The sequence below is a fragment of the Neomonachus schauinslandi genome, chromosome 7, assembly GCF_002201575.2.
Source record: "Neomonachus schauinslandi chromosome 7, ASM220157v2, whole genome shotgun sequence".
In the NCBI taxonomy this organism is placed as follows: Eukaryota; Metazoa; Chordata; class Mammalia; order Carnivora; family Phocidae; genus Neomonachus; species Neomonachus schauinslandi.
This window is the reverse complement of record NC_058409.1, coordinates 126,286,582-126,314,120: the sequence shown is the minus strand read 5'-3', so window position 1 is coordinate 126,314,120 and position 27,539 is coordinate 126,286,582. Positions and strand designations below refer to the sequence as shown.

The window sequence follows — 27,539 nt, the reverse complement described above, 5'->3', positions numbered from 1 at the left end:
GGTCAGGGCTGACTGTAAGAGAGGTGGTCACAGAGCAGAGCTTGGTCACAGAGCAGAGCTTGCTCACAGCATGGGGATGACAGGACTCTGAAACAAGGGAGGCAAGATGGTGGCGCTAATTGTTAGAAGCCAGGTCACACAGTATCATCATAACCAGCAAGATCAAAGTGGCAACTAAAGGGGTCTGGCCCACAAAAAGTCATGGAAGTAGTTCATAGAACACAGTATCCTTAGATAAAATAACTGAGTAGCTGACAATAGTAATACTTGGTTTGTACCAACAGAAGAAATCAAGAATGGTTAACCAAGGGGCTGAGGTAGGTTGCTCCAATGAACAGTCACGATCCCTTTCCCAGTTCCAGACCTATAGTAGGAAGGGCCCTACAACACCACTGCAAGCAAAAATGGTCATGACAACCCTGTCCTTCCCCAAAGGGGCCTATGGCCATTTACCCAAAAAACTGTACACTGGGGAAAGGGGAACCAAGAATGTTCAAGGAATATTGGACATAGCATCTGAATCAACACCGATACTCAGAGGGGACTGGATACATCACCTCAGTACACATTAGAGTGGGTGATACGAAGCCAAGGTAAAAAAAAAAAAAAAAAAAAAAGGAATCTCAGTCAAGGTCTGGTTTACCGCAGGTCCAGGTCCCCTGAGTCCACAGATCTGCCCAGTGGGCATTTCCCCTGGTCCTCGAAATGTTTCATTGGAATTGACAAAATTGGCAGATGGCACCGTCCCACACTAGGTCCTTGTTCTGTGGAGTAAGAGCCATCATGCTGGAAAAGGTCAAGCAGAAGCCCCCAAAATTACCATCATCCCCAACACAGGCATCAAAACCAGGATCTCTCTGGGGGGATGGTGTAGATTAGTGCCATCCTTAAAGATCCAAAAGACACAGGGGTGACAGTCTTTATTGTATCTTTAATTCACCAATCTGGCTTCCGGGGGGAAAAAAAAAACAAAAAAACAAATGGATCCTGCAGGATAACTACAGACTACCACAAGCTCAACCAAGGAGTAGCTTTGACTGCCCCAGCTGCGCCAGATGCTACAGTTCAGGGCAGATTAATATGACCTCGGGTTCAAAGTGGACAGCAACCGATTTGCTGAATGTGTTCTTTTCCATCCCAATCAGAATGAGGATAAGAAATGGTTCACATTCTGTGTTCATTCACAGAGAAAAGACAACATTTACAGTTCTGCTGCCAGGCTGTGTTAACTCTCCCACACACTGTCCCAACAGTCCAAGGAGCTCTCGACCTTCTGGACATACTGCAGAACATTATCGTGCTCCACTGCATCTGTGACATGATGTTTATCAAACTAAAAGCCTCGGCAAAGCCCGCATGCTCCAGAGGGTGAGAGAAACACCTTGCGAAGATTCAGGGGCCTACCACAGCCACACCATTTTTAAGAGCCAGGGATCTGAGTGCCAAGACATCAGTCCACAATAAAAGACAAATCACTGCATCTTCCACCTCTTACAATGAAGACGCAAGCGCAACAGCAGGCAGGCCTCTTCGGGAGACAGTATAATCCCCACCCAGGAGTGCTGTTCCGGGCCATTCCTAGAGAGGTGCAGAAGGCTGCCAGCTCTGAGTGTGGCCCCATGAGAAAGGCGCCAGTGCTTCCAAGCTGTGGTGCGAGGAGCCTTGCTGTCGGGGCCACGTAATGCAGCAAATCCTTCATCGCCTGTGGGAAAAGATGCTGAGGGGGGGTCTGTGGCCACTGGGAGAATCACAATGCTGGTATCTGGTGCTCTGGGGCAAAGCCATGCTGCCTACTGTGAAGAATTATATGCCTCTGAAACACCACCAGTGTGCGACTGGGCCCTGGGCGACACGGAAGGCATGGCCAAGGGAAAGAAAGAGGCATGTGGCTGAACTGCCCATCCCAAGCTGGGTTCTGCCGTCCCGCACAGGCAGAAGTCTGGAGGGGACCAGCGACAATCCATCATAAGATGGAGGCTGCACACCCAGAGCCAGGCGCACAGGCGCAGGAGGAGGCACAAAAAAGCTGCAGGAGCGGGTGGCCCACCACTGGCGCCCGGCACCCGCCCTCGGCTGATGACCAAGGACGGAAGGGTGAAAGCAGAGGGACGCGCCCAAGCTTGCTTTGCAAACGAGTCAGTCAGGGCTGGGGGAGCACGCCCACGACAGACTGTGCTGCAGCCGCATTCAGGGAGGAATCTGAAAGACAGCGACGAGGGCAAGTCTTTCCAGTGAGCAGTTTCAGGCAATGTACCTGGTTATCCACTTTGTGTGGAAAGAGAAGCAGCCTGAGGTTAGAATATAGATGGACTCATGGCAGAAGCAAGTGGCTATGCCAGCTGGTCAGAGGCCTAGAAGGAAAAAGATTGGAAGACCAGGGATAAGAACGTCTTGGGGTGGGGGCGCCTGGCTGGCTCAGTTGGTGGAGCATGTGAGTCTTGATCGCGGGGCTGTGAGTTCGAGCCCCACGGTGGGTATAGAGATTACTTAAACATTCTTTAAAAATTAAAAAAAAAAAGGTCTTGGGGTAGACGTGTGGGTGAACAAGTGGGGGTGAATGCGACAATCTCTGTATCACATGTGGGTGGAGAACACACAGCACACCCTCCACAGAAGAGGTACTAAACCACCTCAACGACAAAACGCCTCAGCCAGATGGGGTCAGCCAGCCTCAGTCATCAGCTACCCACCCGGAGCTGACAGTCTGGGCACATGAATGACGTGGCCACAGCAGCTCAGGCTGCTTCGCATGAGCCCAACAGCCGGGACCTGACTTACCAAGGCTAAGCTGGCTACGCCACCTGCCAAAGCCGAACCTCCCACAGGCCATCTACAGTGACCAGTGATGGCCCCCAAAATGGCTCCATTCCTTGCAGAGATCAACCAGGAGACCAACCTGCCACTTAGCAGGTAGTTGGCTACAGAGGCCCACCCATCTTGAAAGGGCCAGAAGTTTGCTCACAGGAATAAACATGTACTCTGAGGATGGGCTTGCCTCCCACCAGTCCTCAGCCAGCACAGCCATCCACCCAGATCTTCCTTCAAGGAAGGGCCTGCTGCCCAGCTGTGGAGAGAGCAAGACAGCCCACAGCCACTGGCTCCTTCAGGGTCAGCCTCTGCTACAGAGCCCCCTTCCCCAAGATGATGCCCTTCCCAGGGCAGCCCGCTCTGGGGACAGAGGGCAAAGAGGGTGTGAAGGCTATGCCAGCCTGATGCACGACAATCCCAATAACTCCAGCTTTATGAGACCCACCACAGGGGGACTTCTCCCTCCGCTCAATCCTGCCTCCACTCTCTTCTTGCCTAATCCGATGAAACATCTCGTACCGCAAATTCTACTGCAGCACCTGCTTTCAGAGAGCCCCACCTGAGGCACAGGTGTGGACGTTCAAGGTACAGATCCTCTCGCACAGTTCCTTGCTACACTACACTCAAAGACAAATGAGGTAAAAGCAAGGAAGTAGTTAAAAATATCCATCACTGCCACAGAGTCTTTATTCCCATTATTGTTATCATCTCAAACAAGTCTTACAGAAAAATTAAGGATTTACACATAATATGTTTAAACATAATGTGCTGGATCATTAAGTGATAATCTGGGATTAATAACATAAAAATAAAAGATGGCAAGGGGAAAATGAAGGAAAATAATTGAAAAGGAGCAGTTATATATAACTACGATATAAAGTATTCAAGTCATTCAGTCAAACATATTTGGAGTGTCCTTGATGAACCAGGGGATGGGGTACACAGGTCAAATAGTCCGTGCGCCACTCACAATTTAGTGGGGACCACAGACTAACAAAGACAACAGCATACCCTTATATATCTATATACCCCTAGGGAAAGAGAACATGTGCCTTACAGCAGCTTAGTAAGATCATTTTTCCAAGGTCATCCATAACCATTTACAATAAAAGCATGAAAAAATTACCATGTGTGCAGTTTTAAGACATTTAAAATAACAACAGCAAAAACCCCTCACATACACCTTGCCTGTTTTATACAATGAATCTTCCAAAACTTTTTAAAGTTTCCTTTATAACATTTCCCACTCCATCCCCCAAAACCCAAGTACTTTTCTTCTCCAATTATCAGTAACGGAGACTTTTAGGGAAGATAAAAAGACTATTTCCATGGTATTATTTCATTTATGGGAAAAGAACAGCAACAGCATCTGTCTACTTCTGGCTCCTCAGCACTTACAAATATAATAACCCAAATGAGTTACCTCTTCTCCGGGATAAATGCTGTGCCTGATTCCTGTGCGTCTTGCTTTGGCGCTGCATTTGCAGAGTGGCCCATCATTCATCTGTCAGAAACAGAATGTAATTCTTTTTTATTCGGGGGAAAATCCACACCATGCACAATGAGGCCTCGGAAACTCTGTGGGTTTTAATGTCATGAGTACGGGAGCTCTGAAGAGGCTGTCACGGTTAGAAGATTAAACGGATGTTCCAAAACCAATAAAGCTGCAGACTGTCTATATTGTCTGATAAAGGGAAACCATATGACAACGCTAGATTCCCAAGTTATTTGTGCAGCCAAGCAGAAAATATCAATGTCAGGGCATTGTTTGCCCCTGTCTTCTCCTACCACTATTTCAACGTGTTTCTCGCATTTCTTATTTCAGGAAATATGACTCTTTCATAAAAGAAAAGCACATTTTATATCCTGAAGGAACACAGAGAATGTTTTGAAGGTGACCTGCAGATTGAATGTTTCCAAAAGAAAAACCTAAAGGTATCTAAAGCAGAGGGGAAAAAAAATGCTACTAGAAGCAGAGAAACTCAATGCTTATCAGGTGAGTCAATGTCTGCTTTTTCACCTGAATTCATTTTACTGCCATGAACTCTACCCACATGATAAAATGAGTGAATAATTCCTGAATGCCTCTTGGATAGAAAGATGACTGCTAAGCATTAGGGGGGAAGGAGGGTGACAAATAACTCGGGGTCCATGTATTCAAGAAATATTTACTCTAGACAGGAGAAATAACATACATATGATATACTCAGTAATTTAAAGAAAAAGGGTAAGAGTCCATGTGGCGATACCATACCACTGGCTTTAAAGAAACGAAATGTGAAGGGTAGAACAGGACAGGAAAAGAAGATGGCTATTCTACATGAGGAAAAAAAGGGAAGGAAGAAAGCCTACGTTATGCTCCAGGGACATGAGACCCATCAAAACAGAGTTGATCATTTATGCGAGCAAGAAGACCAAAGACGCAGAACTGAGGTCAAAATCATAAAGGGCCTTAAAAGCCAGTTTCATGAGTTTATTCAACACAAATGGTAATACTGAATCAAAACAGAGACCAGAGCATCAATTCGGAGAATGGAGAAGCAGAGTTCCATTTCTCACTTTCTTTGTATTTATTAAAAATATATATATGTAGGTATAGGACACATAACATGTAACACACACGTTTCCTTAAAGTTCTAGGGATTTGTAACTCGCATCCAATGAAAACGTCTCAAAACTTCAAAAAGAAATATTAAAGTGAAAAATGATAACTTTCTTTATCCTTTTGGGAAATCTAAAGCCTCAGGTAGCATAGTAGAGGAATAACATCGCTACCTAAAAAAATCATATTAAGATATTATCCAAAGTAACAGTTGGTAAACCGAGTTGTGATGGGCTTCACTCAAAAGTCACAACACCACTCCTAATGCTAGTCAGTGGAGAAATCACTTCATGCTCACTGATTTCCAGAGAAGCACACAGACATCCTACATTCCTGCCTTTTACCAGGGTCTTGGCCCCAGGGCAGATCGGCCCTTTACAAGGCTCAACTGTACAGAGGACACAAACCAAACATAGAAAACAGAAGGGTGAGACTACAATGAAGGCCTTTGTAAATCTCTAATAAAAATAAGAACGTACAAGGGCGCCTGGGTGGCTCAGTCGGTTAAGCATCTGCCTTCAGCTCACGTCATGATGCCAGGGTGCTGGGATCAAGCCCCACAGTGGATTCCCTGCTCAGCGGGGAGCCCACTTCTCCCTCTGCCCCTCTCCCAGCTCATTCTCTCTCTCTCTCTAATAGAAAAAGAAAGAAAGAAAGAAAGAAAGAAAGAAAGAAAGAAAGAAAGGAAGGAAAGAAAGAAAGAAAGAAAGAAAGAAAGAAAGAAAGAAAGAAAGAAAGAAAGAAAGAAAGAAAGAAAGAAAGAAAAAGAAAGAAAGGAAGAAAGAGAAAGAACGCATAGAAACCAAGGAATAGGCTTCTTGATAGAACAACAGAGTATTAAGACCACATATGGGGAAAAGGGTGCGACAATTAATGGACACAAGACTTCTTTTAGGGAAACAAAAATGCTCTAAAATTAAATTGTGAAGGGGTGCCTGGGTGGCTCAGTTGGTTAAACGACTGCCTTCGGCTCAGGTCATGATCCTGGAGTCCTGGGATCGAGTCCCGCATCGGGCTCTCTGCTCAGCAAGGGGTCTGCTTCTCCCTCTGACCCTCTTCCCTCTCGTGCTTTCTGTCTCTCATTCTCTCTCTCTCTCTCAAATAAATAAATAAAATCTTAAAAAAAAAATAAAAATAAATAAATAAATAAATAAATAAAATTAAATTGTGATGATGGTTGTTAAATCTTGTGACTACACTAAAAAAAAAAATTGAATTGTACACCTTAAGTGTGTAAATTGCATAGTATGTGAATTATAACTCACTAAAGCTGTTTAAAGAGATCATATGCACAGTTAATAACATAAAGTAAGTTTCAAAATGCTTCACATTTTTAAACATTTCTGCTCGGGGCACCTGGGTGGCTCAGTCGTTAAGCATCTGCCTTCGGCTCAGATCATGATCCCAGACTCCTGGGATCGAACCCCGCATCAGGCTCCCCACTCTGCGGGAGGCCTGCTTCTCCCTCTCCCACTCCCCCTGCTTGTGTTCCCTCTCCAGCTGTGTCTCTCTCTGTCAAATAAATAAATAAAATCTATTAAAAATAAATAAATAAATAAACATTTCTGCTCAATTCCAAGAGAGCAAAAAGTACCACAAAATACATTTCTGTCAGGCATTCCGCCTATATTAATTCTAAAGAAAGAAACCATTCAGATAGCTGTCATCTACCAAGAACCAGAAGAGCATTCAAATTAATATAGAATGGTATGCATTTATTTATAAAGTCTGCATTTTACATTATCTTTTGATAGGTATGTTTTATTATGCTTAATAACTGTGTAAATTAAAGATACTATTTTTATATGTATTGTATATTTATAAAACACAAATCTTTTATAAACACACTATTTGGTATTAAGTGTTACTTCATAATAACATAGTAAGTAAAAATAAAAATGATTATGTCCAGTTATGACATCATTAGCTCAAAAATGCTTAACAAAGAACAGAACTTACAAGGAATTGTGACTATTACCAACTAAGAAATACGAAGTCTTACAGGACTTAAGACATTGTTTACTATATCGCTGCAAGATACCTTCCAGACGAATTGCTTTTAAAAAGACCTACAAGTGCTCTCTCCCTCAGCCTGCCATTTGTCTCCTTCTGTTTACTGCAAGTTTAATGAGGCAGCACCATTACCCTGCTCCCTAACACAGAATTTACAAACATCGTCAAACATGATTCAGGAGACAGTGGCGCTGCTGCTTATGCTTTGGTGCTGAACTCTGAAGCTGAAGAGAAATAAGCTCCAAGGAATGACACACAACGCTGCGAGTAAAATTCAGTTTTCATACCAGCCAACATGCATCTTCTGAGCCTGGAGTCATAAATGTGATGTATGGGTCTGCAACCTTCATAGCAAGAACACAACATAAAAACATGCGCACCTGGCCTGGGTCATTGTACCAAAGTTCATCATGCAGCCGGTCAGGGTGGGCCTTTTTACGTTTGATTTCTGCAATGACATCAAAAACTTCAGAGTCTGAGCTGCTCGAACAGGTGCTGTCCTCATCAGACTCACATTCGGATTCACTGGAACTCTCTAATAGAGGTCAGGGGGAAAACAGAGAAGATGAAGAAATTCCCAATTGTTTATTCTTTCAGCAAACATTTGGGTGCCTACTCCACACCAAGCACTCTGCTAGGCAATACCATGAAAATAATACAGCCCGTGGTGCTAAGTCACAATCTAGTTACAGAAGCAATGAAAACAGAGTTTTAGAGAAAGACCTAATGAACAATGCTACAGTAGCAGTGTGGAGTCTCACGTTTAAGAAGGTGCAGTAATTCAAAAAAGGGCGAGTCCACCCTGACCCAGAGGGTCCCTGAGATCTCCTGGAAGGGGTGCATGTGATCCAGACAAACGGATGGGGCAGAGCTAGGCTGATGAGGGGCTGAGAGGAAAGGAATGCAAAGGGAGCCCTCAGACCAAAGCATGGAGGGAAGAGCACAGGCAGTCTGGCTAGGGCAAAGGCCCCATAAAAGAATACCAGGAGGTAAGGGGTTCGGGTGTCATGAATGCCAGACTGAAGGCTCTGATTTCCAGACTGAAGATTTTCGATTTTTTTCTCTCCATAGTAGCAAAAGAAGATTTTAGTCCTTGGAAGTGACTAGATAAAAACTGAGAATTTTGCTAAGTGATGTAAGCCAGTCACAAAAAAACAAATACTGTGTGATTCTACTTCTAGGAGGTATTAGAGAGCTCAAATTCATAGAAAGAGAAAGAATGGTGGTTGCCAGAGGCTAGTGGGAAGAAGGATTGGGGAGTTGTTTAATGGGTACAGAGTTTCAGTTGAGCAAAATCAAGAGAGTTCCGGAGACTAAACAACAATGTAAATGGTCTCAACACTACTGAACTGTATACTTAAAAAATGGTTAAATGGTACATTTATATGTTACGTGTACTTTACCACAATTTTAAAAAACAGACCTAGAACTTAGGTTAATCCTACAAGAAATTAACGTAGTATAGCACAGTAATAAAACTCAACCCTTACATAGTTGGATTTTTGAATGTACTGCGTAAGATAAATGCTATTGTCTTCCTTCTTTTACAGATGAGAAAAGTAAGGCACAGAAAGATTAAATCACTTGTCCAAGGTCACATACCAAGTGGTAGAGCAGGGATTTGAACCCAGGCCAGCTGGTTCCATCAGTGCTTTTGCCCACCATGGACACTGCCTCTCAGCTGGGAAACATACTGAAGGTGGGCAGATGAGAGCCAGAGAACACGGGAAAGGCACAGTGAAGGCCTCATCTGTGAACGGCTTTCTGTTAGGGGCTAAGACCGCAAAGTGGTAAAAAGCAGTTTGTATCCTCAAAGATCCTAGCATCTACTTGGAACCTCAGAATACACATGAAAAAATAGACCACCATATGAGAAAGTTATGGAAAGTATCCGTGTGAGTTGAGAGAAACCTTCAATCAGAGCTGGCTTAGCGCTGGCGTTTCCTCATCAAAGCAGGAGTGCCCTGGCAGTGGAGAAGGCCACGGGGAATGCCTGCCCATGAGAGGCACAAGGCACAGGGTTAGGTTTAACATGCTCCTGCTTGTGGCGGGGAGGCTGGACTATGGTCCCTTCTGATTCTCAGACTGGACAGTTCTACAAGGGACACAACTGCTAACATGCCCTGCAAATGAGATCTCTTATGGATTCTGCTGAATGTAACTAAGGAAAAGTAAGATCAAAAAAGAGAAAGTTCCATTGCTACGTATTTTGCTGACCATAATTAAGGAAAATAAAACGAAAGAGAGGAAATTTCAATGTGGGAATCTCAAGAACACATCCCCAAAGTTGAGGTTTAAGCAATGACAAGAGCACAGGGTCTTGGTCTAGTAACTTCTGACTCACCCAAATCTTCATCTAGCTTCGTCTTGGGAGGCTCCCACGGAGGTCTAGCAGCTTTGGCTTTTTCTTGCCTACTCCCCAGCTCTTCCTCAAATTTGTCATATAAGTCACGCAGCCTACTTGTTCCAACAACAGTAGAATCTCCCTTTGAAAAAGAAAGGATCAATATGAAGAACTACATTAAAAGCCATACCAAAGAGACATACGATCTCACAAATAATCAAGGATTTGGGGCGCCTGGGTGGCTCAGTTGGTTAAGCGACTGCCTTCGGCTCAGGTCATGATCCTGGAGTCCCGGGATCGAGTTCCGCATCGGGCTCCCTGCTCGGCGGGGAGTCTGCTTCTCCCTCTGACCCTCCCCCCTCTCCTGCTCTCTGTCTCTCATTCTCTCTCTCTCAAATAAATAAATAAAATCTTAAAAAAAAAAAAAAAAATCAAGAATTTGTAACAGCGAGGTGCCATCTCCTTCAATTTAACAAACATTTAAAAACAAGATTTCCAATGCTGGCAATGGTGTTCTGAATCACATACGACGTTTATGGCTAACACAATCCTCAGGAAAATGCACTTTGCCAACACTGAGAAACATAAGAACTGTTTGTCTATGCCCTTTTGATATGACAAAATAAATCATGACCCCGCCCCCATAGGAATGTATGATAGCTGACACTCTCCTAGGGAACATACACTTCCCTGCTACTAAAAATCACTCAGTCTTATCTTCCACATTAACCCAATGATTAAAAATCAATATCCTATGGAATGAAGAAATCACAGAAATAAAAGGCACAGCATAGGGAATATAGTCAATGACACTGTGATACCACTGCATGGTGACAGGTGGTAGTAGCTACACTTGTGAGCATAGCATAAGGGAGACATGTTGGTTGAATCATGTTGTAGACCTGAAACTAATGTAACATTGTCAACTATACTCAAATAAAAAAATTTTTTTTAAAAAGGAACATCGCGGTAGCATTTAAAATGCCAAAGACAGGGGCACCTGAGTGGCTCAGTTAAGCATCTGCCTCTTGGTTACAGCTCAGGTCATGATCTCAGGGTCATGAGTCTGAGCTGAGCATGGAGTCTGCTCAAGCTTCTCTCTCTCTCTCCCTTTGCCCCTCCCCCATTTGCATACTCTTTCTCTCTATAATAAATAAATAGAAGCTTTAAGTAAAAAAAGGAAGAAGGAAACATCTTATATATCCCCCCCCACACACATATACACCCCATAAATACAGACACAGACACACACGCACATACACATACACTCCACAAACAAAGGGTCCTACAATGCATTCCTAGAGGAAATTCTCCACTTTGCCCCACTCTCTCTTCCCAGGTTAAAATTGCTTTAAATGGGGCGCCTGGGTGGCTCAGTTGGTTAAGCGACTGCCTTCGGCTCAGGTCATGATCCTGGAGTCCCGGGATCGAGTCCCGCATCGGGCTCCCTGCTCGGCAGGGAGTCTGCTTCTCCCTCTGACCCTCCTCCCTCTCATGCTCTCTGTCTCTCATTCTCTCTGTCTCAAATAAATAAATAAAATCTTTAAAAAAAAAAAAAAAATTGCTTTAAATGTCCATACTCTCCAACTTAATTTTCAAAATATAAGGACCAGACCTATCAGACATAAAAAGCAAATTAAAGCCAATCATAAAATCTGCAGTTATCCTGAAAGAGGTAATTGCTTTTTCGAAGCCTCACCTCATACTGACATCAGCAAATCTAGGATAGCTGACATTCTTGCCACCTCTCTGCACCAGACGACAGAATACAAAGGCAAATGTCGGGCTTCTAGTTTATTAGCTTTCCTTCTACACCAGTTTTAATACACCCATACAAATATAAGAAAAAAAAAAAACCTGTGCCTGTTCAAACTCTTTGAACCTCAGTGTCTTCAACTTTGTTATTTTAAAGACAATAAAATTTGTTATGGCAGCAATGGAAAATGAAGCCCTGGAGAAGACATATGATGTAGTTCTGGGGAAGGGATGGAAGACAAGATCCACAGGAGCTCTGGGCAAGTTCCTGGAGGATGGCCATACCCAACACTACCCCTGCATCCTCTGTCTGGACAGAAGTGTGTAAAGACGATGCCTGGGGTTATCCTGCAACCATGGTAGACGCTCCAGAAGGCAGCAGATGTCAACCTAGAGCCCTGCCATCACTAACCCACTAAATGAACACCAGCCACCGTCTCCCTCCAGACAACTTGTTGAGAGAAATAAACCCAGCTTCTTTAAGTCACAATTAGTCAAGCATTATTATTCACAGCCACATTCTTAACCGACAGATACCTTCTTTCCAGGAATGTTTTGAGGATTAAGTAAGGTAATAGGAGAAGCATGAGTAAAGTTGCAGCACCATAAAGGTACTAAGCATGTGAGCTTTCCCTTTCCTGTATTACGAACCACTACTTAAAATCCTGCTCTAATTTATCAAGTAAAATATCACAGCACCATGAGATTTCTCAAATTCTCTTTTCCAAAGACAAGAGAATCTACTTTTAAGTTCCCTATAGATAAGAGCCCAGGCCAAGTACAAGCTAGTTTCACAAAATTCCAAGTAGAATGCTCTTTTATCTAACCCCATCCACTAAATCTGACATCTCCAACCTCTTACCTCCCAAACCGGTAGATGATCATTCCTTCACTCATCCATTTAATCAATGAGCGTTACCATGTGTCTACCCTGTGGCAAACAGGTCTAAATTAATGGGATGGAGTCATAACACCTACCAGGAGAAAGAGACTAGAGAGCGACCAAAAATCAAATGGATATAAGAAAAAAAAGGAAAAAGAAGCGAGCACATGAAAGAGGAGGTCATGGAGTCCAACACAGCAATGAGAGAGTGGGCTGCCAAGGCCAGGAGCCTCATGTTGAGCAGCACGTGCACTGAATCTCTCAAGAGCCCATGAAGGGTGACTATCCCTGCCATTCCACAAAACCAGCCAATATGCATAGGAAACTTCCTGTGGTTATCTTTGGTAAGGACAGACTTATAAGAGACAAACTCAAATTCTTCCTAATTTCCCACCTTGAGGGGAAAATATACACACAAACGCACAACCACAAACTGCATAAAGTAGTTACGTGTGAGAACTTACCAAACCACCAGTATCAAGTCTAGCAGTGTTATAAAAATGCAGAATGAAGAGATACTTGAATTACTCCTGCACTCTTGCCTTCGCTTGTATAAAACAGCTTTGGTCTACAGCACAGGTTCTCAACCAGGGAGGGGGGGAGGGGGCATTTGGCAACATCTGAAGACAGCTTTGGTATCACAAGTGGGGAGGGGTTCTACTGGCATCCTGTGCACACATCCCAGGGATGCTGCTCAACATCTTATAATGCGCAGGGCAGGCCCCACCACAGAATTATCTGACTCCAAATGCCAAAGGTGCCAAAGCTGAGAAACCCTGGTCTACAGCTTCTCAGACCTACCACCTGATCCATGGGGTCACTGGAGTAGTAGTTTTCTGAGTGCGTGCAGCGAATCCACACAGGCTTAAGAAGTTCTTCTTCTTCCTCCTCATTTTTGTCAGGCAGTGTCTCCTCCGGCTCTTTTTCCTTTATTGAGGTATAATTCTTCTCTTTGCAAGTGCTCTGGCTGTCACTCCATCTGTCTTTTTCTTCCTCCCAACGAGCTCTCTTTTTCTCCCTACTTGGGGAGCGACTTTAAAAGGAGGCAAAGGACGCTAATTATTTAAAATGCTCTTATGTTGTAAAACGATTCTATTTCACCTGTTTAGTTCACTTTTCACCTAAAATAAAAATGCCATACCAAATCACCATATTTGCTTTTGTTAAACCAGTGATTCCTAAACACTAGTCTGATGGCATCAGAATCACCTGAAGTTAGTTGTTTAAAAATACAAATTCCCAGGCCCTACCCCAGATCTACTTACTGATTCACAGTCTCCGGGGGTGGGGCCCAAGAATCTGTATTTTTAATAATCTCCCCAGGTAATTCTGGTGTGCATCCAGCAGGTTCAGGGACAACCGGCAAACCGTAACTCCTAGAAGAGAAAGATATTTCGGAAATACTTGAAAAACTCCACAGACAATGTCAGCAACGAGAATACTAGTTTGAATCTTCCACGGCTTGCTTTGCCAAGAAAAAAGAAAGGCTTCACAAAACATGGTTTCAGCTTGGCCAATAAATTGAGCTTGAGGACCATAATCCAAGAGTGAACCAGTTATATCCTCCCTAACCACCTCTCTGGAAGCCCACACTTGGGTTACTACTTAGTGAACCACCACTTTGTCAAATTCTGATTCCTGCACAGACTAATATTAACTCAATTAAAAAGGATAAAAACAAGTCAATCTCCTTGAATTCCTGCTTGAAATATGCAAAGACCCATCCTATGGATGTGTTTAGAGGGAAAAACCTACAGGATAGATTTTAACTTAAGATCCAAAAATTTAAATGCAACCCTACAGACCCTGAGAATGCAGCCAGGGAGAGTAACTGCTTTATTAGTATAATGCGGGCATCCTCTGCAGCCACAACTACCAAAGTTACTATAATCCAAGAAAGCTTACAACTGGATCAAAGTCATAAATTACCTATTCACATCAACTCTACCACTAACTTCTAGTTTTATGACAGGAAGTGTGTGAGGGTGCAGGGGGGAATGGGTGGGTGATTAGAAAGATTACATATACTGATTACTTATTGATATAACTTCTGAATGTTACAATGTATATATTTTGTTACCAGAAGTTACTGTAAAGTAAAATGTATATACATCCACTGTAGAAAGCTAATAAAGCATTAACAAAAATAAAACAAAACTCATCCATAAAACCACTCCAAGATAACCACTACATTTCACAAATGTGTTAAAACATATAGATATAGGACTATATATACATAAAAATATACACAGTTTAACAAAAAAAAAGGAACTCCATAGCCTGCCTTTCTCACTCAAAAGAAAATCAGGAATACCCTTCTATTTCAATACAACTATATCTGAACCACTTTTATAATAGGCGCATATTTTTCTTGTTATACATGTAGCCATAATTTGACAAATCTGATGAGAGTCATTTAGGTTGTTACCTTTTTCTTTTTGCCATCATAAACAATGCTACTGTGAACACACTTGTGTTCTTTGTACACTTGCCATATTATTCCACACAGAGAATGCATACTTTTTTTAACGCTTCTCTCTAGATCGGTAGTACCAGTTTAGACTACAATCAAAACTATATGTGAGTTCCCATTTCCATACATCCTGTCAACATGATTTTTTAATCTCTGCCATTCTGATGAAAGAAGTTATCTTATTTAACTTGCAATTTTTTATCACTACTGAAATAATGTTTCATGTTCACTTTCTTTATGAACATCCCAGTCATATGCTATGCTAGTATTGTTAAAATTAGGAGTATAGTCTTTTTTATTCATTGAAAAAGTTTTTTTAAGGTAACTGCCCTTCTGTCAAACGGAATGCAACCTCTTTCAGTTTTTTTCCTTTTAATTCTATTGCTATATATAACTTACACGGCCAAATCTAGAGATTTTTTTGTTTACGCTGCCTGCCTTAGTGTAATGCTTGGAATCCTTTCCCATCCCAAAGTTAAATAAATATTTTCTATTTCCTTCAGTTACTCCTTAACATAAATTTTTTTCATTCTACCTCTCCGAGATAGAAGACAGAAATCTAATTTCAGTTTTTCCTCCATATGGCTTGTCAATTGTCCCATCAGTTTCTCCTCTGATTTGAAACAATTTTATGATAGATGTAAATTTTCATATTACTTGAATGTTGCTCAATATCTGGGATATTTTATATCCACATCAAACTGCTTTAATTATTCTGTGTATTGAACACTTTAATTCTACTAAAGTAAGTATCCCTGCATAATATTTTTCTTCATTATTTTCACTTCTATTCCAAGGAAGAATCGGAGTCATTATAAAGTTTTAAAAGTAGTAGTTCAACTTAAGTTACATTAAAATTATGGATTATTTGAAGAACACTGGTATTTTCACGACCCTGTTGTCCCCTTCCACTGTGGGAACATGGCATGCCTCCATTCACTTACATCACCTTGTCTTCAGCTACATTTCTAGTTTTCTTCACACTGATCTATATATTTTTTAAGCTTATTAAGATATTTAATTTTAGTTAAATTTTCAATAGTGAACCTACATTTTTCCCCATTACATTTTCTTAGGTGTTTCTGGTATTTAGGTTTCTTAGGTGTTTCTGGTATTTAGCAAGTATATTAATTTTGGTATGTTTCTTTTATAATTTCAACTTCAGTGAATTAATTCTCATTGTTTCTTAGCTGATCCTCTTGAATTCTCCTGCTAATACCATTAGCTAATAATGGCAACTCTTAGCTTCCACTAGTATGGGGTTGGCTGGTTTGTATGTTTATTTTAGTGCTTAATGCAAGCCTAACACTCTGCTAAGCACTTTACTGACACTCACATTTAATCCTTAGAAGAATCCTATGAGGTAGATATGAACATCTCCTACAGAGGAAACAGAATTAGAAACTGCATCACTTGCCCAATATCACAAAGCTATTAAGTGGTAGTTAAATGCTAATATGGTTGTTTGACACAGACATTTTGACATGTACTAAAATAACACCAAATGTTTATTGCCGAGAAACAGGGGCAAAACCATCCTCACGCCACTCCCCTTGAAGCAGGTGTCCTGAATGATGGATGGTCAGGGTTGTCTGTTGTGAATATCAATTAATATTTTTTTTAACACTTTGAGAGGGTCATTTCAAAACAGGAGCAAAACATCTTCTTTAGGTAAGTGTCTCAGGCACTCCAAATGTCAAAATCCAAACCTGAACTTCTTTCTTCACAATAAGCTATACTACAAACTGTAAGTTTTCTTCCATTACAGTATTTATATCTCTGATTTTAATCTTCTCATCCACTGCATTAGTTGGAACTCATAGAATCCAAGTCTCTGCCTTCTTCACAAGCTACTGGTCACTGGAGAAGAAACCACTAGACCAAAGAGATTTCCAGCACTCTACATTAAAAATCACCAACCACAAATGCGGTCCTCAGTGGTTTCTATCAACATAGTATCTGGCTTTTTTTCCTGTCCTTAGCTCCTCCTCCATCGGCCCTTCCTCTCTGAACAAACTCTTCCTCGTTAATCTCATCTAATCCATGGCATTTGGTATTTCCAGCTGGGATCTCTTTTCTGATCTTTACACCTGTGTACCCAATTAACTACCACACAATTCCACTTGGTTGTCTTACAGATTCTCAAACTCCACATGCTCAAACTGTACTCATCTTGCATCGTTCTTAGTGCTCCCCACCCCCCATGGGGAGCACCAGGTCTCAGGTGATGGCTGCTGACTCTCCTTCCCTCACCCTCAGTTATCCTACTGACTCTATCTCATAAATGCCTCTCAGTTACCTCTACGGCTCCCCATCACCACTGTCACTGTGCTGGCCTAGGCATAATCCCCTGTACGGATTACTACAAAAGCTGTCTAAACTCACTTCCCAACGTCCACGCTTGACCCTCTCAGAGCACTTGTCTACACTGCAACCTTCACACATGCTCTTTTCTCTCCTTCTACCATCCCCTTCCCTAATGCATCCCTATACACACTTCAAGTATCAATTGTAAAAAAGGTAAAATGTCAATTTTTCTATGACTACCCGAGACTGAGCTCTCGCTGTTGTGTTCCCAGAGCAACGTGTAATTGCTCTATCAAAAGCACTTCTCATGGCACTTAACTTTCTCATTCCTGTAAAGTGGGGACTCCTGTGAATGACTGTATCACTCACACCAATGTTTGCAATGTGTTTTGTTCACTTCTTGTCAGGTGACAGTGACAGGCAATGGAGCCGCATCTTTTTCCTAACTTGTATGGGAAGGCCTGAAAGGTTTCAACACTAAATTTGGCTCTTCTGAGATGGTGTCAGTCATGCTCATCATGCGATGATATTCTCCATCATGTTAAAGAAGTCTGCTTATATACCTAGTTTACCAAACCTTCTATTTATAAAAGGATGCTGGTTCTATTTTAAATACCTAATAAACAGGAACTGAGACAGCTCTACAGATTTTGACACAAAGAATTAGTTATAGATTTTCTAATACTAACCTATTTATCCATGCAATCTTGGACTAAACTGTTATTTTAATATGCTCCTGAAAACAACTGGCTAATATACTAATCAGTATTTTCATATCCATATTCAAAAGAGAGATTGTTTTGTAGTTTTCTTTCCATTAGGTTAGGTTTTGCCATGTCGGTTTTCTGGGCATCACAGCATGAGCTGAGCTCTCTTTCCATCTTCACCAATGTTCTAGAACAGTTTAAAACTTTTTTGGAGGTGGTACAAATCCAACTTTTTCAATTTTTTTTCCATAGTTACTTGCCTATTAAAATTTTCTGCTTCTTATGTGATTTGTAATTTTTGCTTTCATAGAAATCAACCCATCACATCCAAGTTTTTAAATTTTGTGAATATAGTATCTGTACTTATACCAACATATTAGAATTTTTAAATACCTTCACTCTTATGATACATTCTTTCTTATACCTGATGGAGTATGTTTTTCTTTTCCTGATTTGCCACTTTTTAAATCGTATGACCTTTCAAAGAAGTCTTGCATTTACTTCCAAATATTGTTACAGTGCTATAATTCTGTTTGCTATTTCATTAATTTCTTTTATCTTTAAATCCCTTTTTCTGCTTTCCTTATACTCTACCAATATGTAGAGCCAAGTAATCAGATGATAATTATATAAACATTTATATATATTATAATTCTACATATAAAATGTATACATACAGTTACCATTTATTTGACACTAACTTTGGATCCAGCTCTAAGTGTTTTTACACCTATTCTCTCAATGACTCCTCATCACTCAATAAAGCAAGTGTAACTGTTCTTATTTTAGACAAAGACACTGAAGCTTAAAAAGGTTATATAACTCTGCCCAATATCAAAGTTGGGAGAATAACTGACCCCAAATCTGTCAGATTCCAGAGTGCTGTGATTGATTACCATTATATAATTTTACCTCTTGATATAGAACTGGTCACACCCTGTAAGTTTTGGTTTACAACAATCTCAATGTCGTTCTTCTAAATAAAGTGTGACTGCAGTTTTACTTTTTTTTTCTGAAACAAGTAAATTTAAGAGCATAATTATGAATTCCCAGGGTTCTTTTTTAAGCCTTGAATATTAATGTGTATACAGTTTTATAGCAATTGAGGTCAGAAAAACTGGCCTGTATAATTTCTTTTTGGAAATCTATCAAGATTTTCCTTGTGCATCTTCAATACATCTTGAAAGTAAAGGTTTTTAAGTTATTGGCTGTTTTAGCTTTTCACAGGGCATTTTGGATAGACTCTTGGGCTAGTTTGAAGACTTGGTGATTATTATGCATAAGCACAAAACCTGAATTCAAGGAGATCTAGGACTTCTTTCAGTGTCAACTCCTTGCTTACCTTCCAGATCTCTTATACTCTTTTTTGTAGGACCTTTCCAGAGATGGTGATCTTCGGCTGTCCCGGTGCCTGTGTCTCTCCCGTTCCCGCTCTCTTAAAGGAATTAAGACACAGAGCTGTTTTCAACAGAAAGACTCAAAAACACCATCTCTTTTCACTGAATTCATCTTCTAAATAAATGGACCTCACCTACAAGTTTTTCAGGCTCTATTCTCCATGGGACATTTTTATTCATCATTTATTAAAGGATAAAGGAGCTTTTCACTTTACAGAAGTTAACTAACTTGGACATTTTTTGTTGTTTTCTTCAAAGAAAGAAGTCATACTTGATGCTAAGCAGCAAAGGGATTTATGATAATCTTCTCTCCAGATGTTCCAACCAGCCAATCCTCGGTTGTTTAGCCTACAGGGAAAACTTTAAAGGATTCTACTACCTAGTGATTTCTAGAAAGCTCCCAATTTCATCCATCAAATAAATGTAAATTAAAGCTTTTATTGTGAAAATTAAGATAAGGTTCTACAATTAAAGAGTTCTAAACTCTTACAGGTTAGAGGCCTGAGTGGTAGTTCTAGGTATCGCTGACTGCCATGAGATTGTAAGTCACTTTACCTTGAAATGCTGTTTTCATCTGGAAACAACTCTAAATGGAGACATTGGGTTTATGCAACGTAAAATAGAATGAGGGATTTTAAAACCTTTCAATGTAAAATGGGAATTTAATAATGATAATAATAATAACTTCTGAGTCTATTTAATAAGTACAATGAAGATCTGGAACAAAACTTGGAACTCTAGTGTGTTTAAATCAGAACTAAATCTAAGGGAAATAACCATCCAATCTTAGAATAGAAAAAAAAAAAATGTTATATTAGCCTGAGTCCAGCTAGAAGACCATAAAAATGTCTGAATTCAAAAACATCCCCCAACCAATAGCCAAACAGAAGAAATGTAAATACATTGAAAATCAAAACTTACAAAAATGATCGAGAAATGTGACTGTTTAGATTATTAAAACAGAAATTGTTCTTTCACTTAAAGATCACCCCTCCTCAGGAAAGATTCCTCTTAACATATGTATAAGCCTCAGGTATACACCAGCTGTCCAAAATAAAGTAGCCAGAGCTTGGGATTCTACATTCTTTATTTGATACACTTCTAAAATTAGTTTACTAGGGCCCCTGGCTGGCTCAGTCGGTAGAACATGCAACTCCTGCTCTCGGGGTTGTGAGTTTGAGCCCCACACTGGGTGTAGAGATTCCTTTAAAAAAATTAATAAATGAAATTACAGCTTACTTTTAAGCAGTAAAATCCCAAATAGTGAGTGGTACCACATGACAGATAAAATGTAACGTGTAATAGCATGGCGGCTGAAAAGAATAATCGCCTGTATTTGCTAATAAAAACTCTATTGAGAGGACATCCCTAATTTTTTATTTGTATTTTAACATGTGGGCAATAGAATTTTGCATTTGAGAATGACACTTCTGATGATGATTGCTACCTCGGAGTGGGTATGAATTGAAAAGGCCAATCTGGATATAAAGCACATTAGTAACATTGTTTAATGAACCCATTTAAAGCAAGAAAAACAATGTTTGGGTTGTTTTTCCAAAGACTCTTCGTTGTCTGCAAGCATTAAGATATTCCTTAGTACATAATACTAGCTCTCTGATGGCTACACGTTGTACTCACCAGGACAGCTATGGGGATTATTGTGCTTTAGCACCATTCAGTGCACTGTCCCCACCAGACTGCAGAAGAGCATGCTCAGTGCACTGCATGAGATTGTTTCTTTTCCCATTCCCCAGACCAACCTTGATCTTTCCTGGTAACAAATACACATATCCACTTCTTCAAAAACTTCCTCTAGAAATAGTTTGTCCTAAAACAATCTGGTAATCAGTATTCAACCATATTTTAGAGGAGAAAAAGAAGATGGGATCTGAAAAAGGATAGACTGACTAACCCTAAGAAGGAGGGCAGAAGTAGCCAGAGGACAGACTACAGAATTTGCATAAATTTAACACAATCTAATGCACAAATTTGTGAAGTTTTGGTTTTCTCCAATATACTTCTAGAAATTATGCTAGGATATCCCGTGCCCGATTTCTATTTCACAGAGACATTCCTTATAAGACAGATGACTGACACTCTACCCTAAGACCTCAAAGGGAGCCTACTATCACATGGCCGTGACACTAAGGCAGCTCCAGGGCAAACACCCCAAGTGCATTACAAGACAACTCCAACAGAAATAAAGGCATGTAGAAAGATGAGCTAACTGCCTAAGCAGGTCTTTACTATGTAAAGGAGTTGTGGTTTAGGATAACGCAGATTAATGGCACCTGATTTCACTTACCAGTAGAGATCCTCAGTTGACAGGACATGAGGTTCTTTAAAGAAACACATAGCTCCAAGTTTAAGCCTGATGCAAGAATTTAGGATTTTTATAGCAGAGTCCTAAAAACTTAACTACAGCACCCCAAAATGGAAAAAAAAAAATGCCCATCTAGAATGTTGAGTTCGGAGCGAAGTGTTTCCCTAGAAACAGGATTATTAACGATCATTTCAAAGTCTAAAGACAACTATTAACACTTTCCAGTTTAGATTTTCACCATAAAGTTATCAAATACACTATCATAGGCCTCTGCCAATTAGTCCCTCAGAGAATAATTAAGGACAAAATTGACCAAAAACTGTAACTCACACTGAAAAGATTTTTTAGAGTCTATCAACTCTCAACCAGCTCTGGTCCACCAGGAATCAGTCATTTCTGCAGGAAACAAGTTCCCTTCTACCTGCCACTGGGCATCGGGAAGAGGAAACAACACATTTTGCTTCCAAACCTTCCAAGTACTAATCACTCTCTTCAGGACTAAGAATGACCATTAACTGGCAAATGTTCAGTCATGAACATGAAAACCAAGAGCCATGTGAAAAACGTGGAAACCAAGAAGTGAACTGATTCCACAGGAGCCAAGACCAGCTCTACAAACGCACATAGCGAAGTGACCTGGTTTGGGGCGCTCAAACCCTTTTAGCACAAAAGTTCCATAGGACAATGAAGGTAAACACACCACAGCGAACAGAAAGAGAAGCACCACTACTAGCTCGACAAACAGAAAGCTTCAACAATACGAAGAGTTCACTGAAGGTACAAATTCTTTGGTACGGCTGTTTTCTACATAGTTTTATTTTTCCATCTAAACCACTGGTTCTTAGACTTTTGGAGAAAAGTCTTGAGATTCTGCTGAAAGGTACCAATTTACTTACAGAAAAACATGCATACACATAAAACTCTGCATATAACTTCAGAGCATTTCTATAAACCCATCTATGAGTCCCAGTTTAGAAATGCCTGCTGGAAACCTTACTTTCTTATGTATATCTGGTACAAATATTTGGTCTCTTGAAAAAAAAACAAATGTAATTTGGAATGAAGCAGTATTTTTCAAACACAAGTTTCTTCAATATGAATACATTTCAATGCAACAAAATCAAGTTAAAAACTATTTTGAAAACTTTGATGTGTAACCAATGTTATTGCACTTTACAAGGAAACAGAGCAAGAAGGCAACTATGTACAATAAACTTCCACTTATCCTAAAAACCAGAAAGCAAATTCTGCTTAACTAGTTCAATTGATAGCATACACAGATCAATTCCAAAAGAACTCAGGTGCTTTAACCTGATACGGTGATCATACTGAACAAAAGTAAATATGATAATGCAGAAAACACACGAAAAAGCAGTATGTGAACTTTCATTAGAGCACCATTAAATGTCAGCTGTATTATGCAGAGTAATGAGCTTACACTCATTGCAATGAATCTACATTGATAATTTTGAAATGCTTTTCAAAAGTGGCTTTTCTAACATTAACTACTTGTCAGTTGTCTCTTCCTCTTCAAAACAGTCCCAAACATGCTTTCTTCCCTTTATAAATCAAAATGCACTGCGGGACCGTTTTGGTTTGGTTTTCTGAGAAACCCAGATGGCCCATGTCTGGACCTCTGCAGTTCATTAAAAACAACGTGTGCTTTACCTGCTGCGCTCATAGCTCCGGTGACGGGAGGGCGTTCTCCCTCGGTCATAATCTGATCTGTAGCGGCTGTCTTGTCTTCTCCTGTCAGGACTTCGGCCTCGTTCCCGCCGATCCAGGGACCGATGCCTCTCGCCTCGCCCATGACTGTGATCCCGGTGCCTGTGATCCTCGTAGTGTTTGAGCCTTTCCGGGGATCTTCTCTCGCTGGGAGCCTTGGGGAGTGGGTATGGAGGGAGGTGCCTAAAATGAGGACTACTGCTGTTATTAGCACTGGGCGGGAAAGAACTGGGGTTGTTCTGGAAGCTATTGAAATTGGGAGGTGGGAAATTATGGTGTGAGTATCCTGGAGGGTACTGATAATTGACCTGCTGTGGCATGACAGGAGGGGGTGGGGGGTGGGGCATGGAAGGAGGGGGCATCATGAAGGGGAAAGTGCCTTGTCCAGGAGGTGCTCCAGGGACTGGGGGGTTATTAGGACAGGGCATCGGAGGTGGCATAGGAGGAAAACAAGGAGGCACGGGGAAGGGGGGCCTCATCTGGTGGTTTGGGAAGGGGGGCCGTATAGGGCAGGGAGGAAGAGGGCCTTGGGCTGATGGAGGCATGGGAGGAGGGAAGGGGACAAAGTCTGGTCGTGGAGGCAGAAAATTGGGGGCTGGAGAGTTCGAGAATGTGGTGGAAGGGGCACTTGGAGGTTCGTATTGATATTGCACAGGAGGCTGCTGAGGGTGAAGTAGTCTCAGATTTTGGGGCCTGAAGGCTGGGGCTGAGGGTCTGGCTCCATGTCCTCCCCGCCCTCGGGGACACCCTCGCCCTGGGTGGAATGACATTCTATGACTTTGCAGGAGGAAAGAAAAAGAGAAAAAGAAAAAAGAACCAAAAACTCACCATAAACAGGGTTTCACAAACACCTTACCATCTTTAAGAGCAACTGACAGACCCCTTCAGCCACTGGATTATTCCACCTGTCTGATGTTGCCATTCTCTGTAATACCTCAAACTCCTCATGGCCAATAAACTCTTCTTCCCCTGTGTCAGTCCCTGGCTTCTGTCGCTCCCTAAAGCTGCTCCTCCTCCAGAATGAACTCAACATCCCACTGTTTAATCATTTGCTGTTGTCCGTGCTCAGGCTCCCCAAAAATCTGATCCTTGCCATGTCATCCTACCCACACCCCACATTCTCTACATCTGCACCAGCATCTTCCTGTCTTCACCTTCCACCACACTCAGCAGAGATTCCACAAATGCAACATAACAGGTCCCAGAAGGAATTAATAACCCTCCCCTCCAAGACAATACCACTGGCTCCTCTTTTCGCATTTCCTATCTCTATAGATAATAGCATTTATTGGTCCTCAAATCATACACCAGGGAATTATCTGGTAACTTTTCCTCCCTTATCCCTTTTAGCCAAAAATTTATTTTAAATTCCCATCACTTCTGCTTCATATAAATATTTCCTGAGTTCATCTACTTCACACCATCATTTCTTCCCTGGCTACAATAATAACACCCTTGCTGGCCTTTCTACAATCACTATTACCGCCCACCAGGCCTTTGTCAGGTTCCCCCTCTCACACTCCATGCTGCTTCTTGGCAGGTCCTACAGTAATCACAATTCACCAACTAATTACCTCCTTCCAACTTTCACGTTTGGCTGCACCTCAGAAATACAAGCTCCACCAGGACAGGGCTCTGGGCTGTGTTCCTAGCCATGTACATGCCCCACGTGAACATGCTTCCTCCTCTCCGCACGTATCAAAATCCTTCCCACTCTCCAGGGCCCAGTGCCAGTGTCTGCTCTTCTCTCTGCTCTCCCAAAACTCCCATTACTGTCACACCACTCACCACGTATTGCCTTGCATCATGACGTACTGTCTGGATATGTCACATCTTCCACAGAAAATATAAGCGCTAGAGGACAGAAAGAATAAAATAGGCATAAAAATGTTTCCCGAACTGCTAATGTCTGCAATCATCTTAACACTGATTTTGCATTCTCCAATGCATTGAGCATACTGACAAAATTAAGAGTATGTTCCCCGAATTAAAGTTTACAACTAACTTTGAAGATGTCCTTATCACAATGAGACTAGCAATCAAATTCAAATATAATTTGTAAACACAACAGGTATCCTTGATTTCATCCTCAGCTTTCCATTGAAGAATGCTGTGAATGTGAATGGCTTTCCAAATATTTAAGCTTCAGCAAATATTTTAAAAACTCAAATAAATATTAAATACAAAAAACTTTAATGTAGAAGCATCTTCCTAAAGTCTATCTAACTAAAAGTTTTACCAATAGGCTTAAGGTAGATTTTTACAAAGGTTCAAGAAAATAATGTCAGATTATCTAGCTGTATCAATCACTGTGCTTAATAACTAGCAGGCATCAAATAATATCTGATTTATGATTATCATTCAGTCTAAGCCTTCATGATAAACCTATGACCTACACAGTTGATCTTGCCACCACCGGCTACTCATGGCTCATAGCCAACAGAATCTAATTCAAACTCCATGCTTGGCAATTAAGGCCTTCTACAACCTGGACCCAACTTCTTCTAGGCTTATCCTCCATCACCTTCCCTATGAAGTACCTATAACCCCAGATTTTCCCAGTTGCCTAACATACCAGGTACTATCACCCAGCTTGCTCTTTGCTCCCGCTCTTCTAAAATCCCCTGCTCTATGAATCTGCCCACTGACTTTCATCTACCTATGTCAAATGCCACCTCTTCTGTGAAGCCTTTCCTAGTTCCCTTTAGAAAGTAATCCCATTCCCTCTAGACTTACTTACTTCTTTTACAGCACTTACCAGAGACTGTCTCATATTATAGTCATGTGTGCACATTTCTAACTCCTCCACTAGATTATTAGCTCCTTGAGGACATGGGTTGATTCATAGTCATTTCTGTATCCTTCACAGCCCCTGGCAGAACATCCTGCACATAGTAGGTGGTCAATAAATGTTTACTATCTCATCAATGGCATATGTTTCTATGTTGCTACTGTACACTTCCCTTTCACATATATCCATGACATATTTGCATTATCAAAACCAGACAAAGAGTAGGCCTTTTCACAGATTCATGCGATATTCAATGAGCCTATACAAGTCGCAGGCCCTGTGGACTCAAAGTTGAGTAAGACACATAGCCTGCAAGACTCAAGCTCTGAATTCACTTTAAAAAAAAATACCTTTTTAAAAAAATAAATAAATAAGGCAATAAACAAGAGAAAAGAGGTATGCACAGGGTCTAGGGGAACACAAAGGAGTGTGCTGAACCTAGAAGTGGGAAACAGGATCACTAACACTTGTACAGTGTATAATAGTTGAACTTTCGGGATTAGATCCTCATGGATGTTTCTACAGAGAGAGTATCTGGAAACACTGATTATGAAACTGACATATCGAAGGCATAGTCAGACTGTGTTATGGATGCAAACTTTAATTCAAAATCAAAAGTCAAGGAATTCACTGCAACTGGAAAAGTACTTATTTTCTGCGTCTGTCTACTCCTAGGTTGCTGTTTGGAAACAGGGAAACCGAGAGCTGTCTCGCATAGTTAAAACGTCCAGGAACATCAGTCTATGTTGAAAGAGTTGCAAAGTGTGCCCACGTTATTAAGAACAACACCCTTTCCCTCACTTGCATCCCCAAGCCAGTCACCTTCGTCCAGCGGATTTGTAATTGCGTCTTTTCCTGTTTGCATCTCCCGCCAGACTGTGAGCCCCATGGGCTCACGGTCTCCCTCCGCTCCGAGACCCGGGCGGCCCCAGGCCTGGACCACCGCATGCGCTCCATAAATGAATGAAAGGCCGCATTTTTCACTTCTATTTGTTTGTGGGATTCGGGCCTAGGGTCGCTTTTTTGCCCTTAGCTGCAGATCTGAAGAGGGACTGCCCGATCTTAACTCGAAAGCGCCTCTCGCCCCAGCCCCGGACTCCGGACCCGTTTAAACCGGACACTCGGAAAGGCTCCCTCTTCCAACACCCGCAAGTTGCCCCTTTTACCTACAAAAGGTTCTCGGGCCGCGAGGTTGCCGTCAAAGCAAAGCCAGGCTTATTCTGCAGCCGCCAAGACCATAGCGCCACCCGCGCCTCCGGAACAGGAAACCGAGAAAATTAAAAAGCAAACCTGAGAAAGCTGGACCGCGACAGGGAAAGCTCTTGGGCTGGCCACAGCGCCTTGTGCTCGGTGATTGGCGCGTCAATGAGAGCGATGGACACACAAGCCAATAGCCTTCGTAGAACGCCCC

General features: G+C 41.5%; 1 protein-coding gene across 2 annotated transcripts in view; it reads right to left on the bottom strand.

The window, feature by feature from the left end:
* Positions 1-27,523, bottom strand: part of DROSHA (drosha ribonuclease III) — a 120,743-nt gene extending 93,220 nt beyond the window's left edge. The window contains exons 1-10 of one of the 2 annotated variants that reach the window (XM_021695928.2): positions 27,295-27,406; positions 26,096-26,222; positions 25,126-25,191; positions 23,281-24,114; positions 19,235-19,327; positions 13,671-13,781; positions 13,207-13,438; positions 9,768-9,909; positions 7,804-7,958; positions 4,232-4,312 (exon numbers count right to left, since the gene is read on the bottom strand). In XM_021695928.2, coding sequence (XP_021551603.1) covers positions 4,232-4,312; positions 7,804-7,958; positions 9,768-9,909; positions 13,207-13,438; positions 13,671-13,781; positions 19,235-19,327; positions 23,281-24,114; positions 25,126-25,145 — 1,668 coding nt within the window. In that variant the 5' untranslated portion in view covers positions 25,146-25,191; positions 26,096-26,222; positions 27,295-27,406. Of the gene's footprint in view, positions 1-4,231; positions 4,313-7,803; positions 7,959-9,767; positions 9,910-13,206; positions 13,439-13,670; positions 13,782-19,234; positions 19,328-23,280; positions 24,115-25,125; positions 25,192-26,095; positions 26,223-27,294 lie in introns of both variants that reach the window. The other variant, XM_044916981.1, reaches the window with a different exon arrangement.
* Between the last annotated feature and the right edge of the window lie 16 nt (positions 27,524-27,539).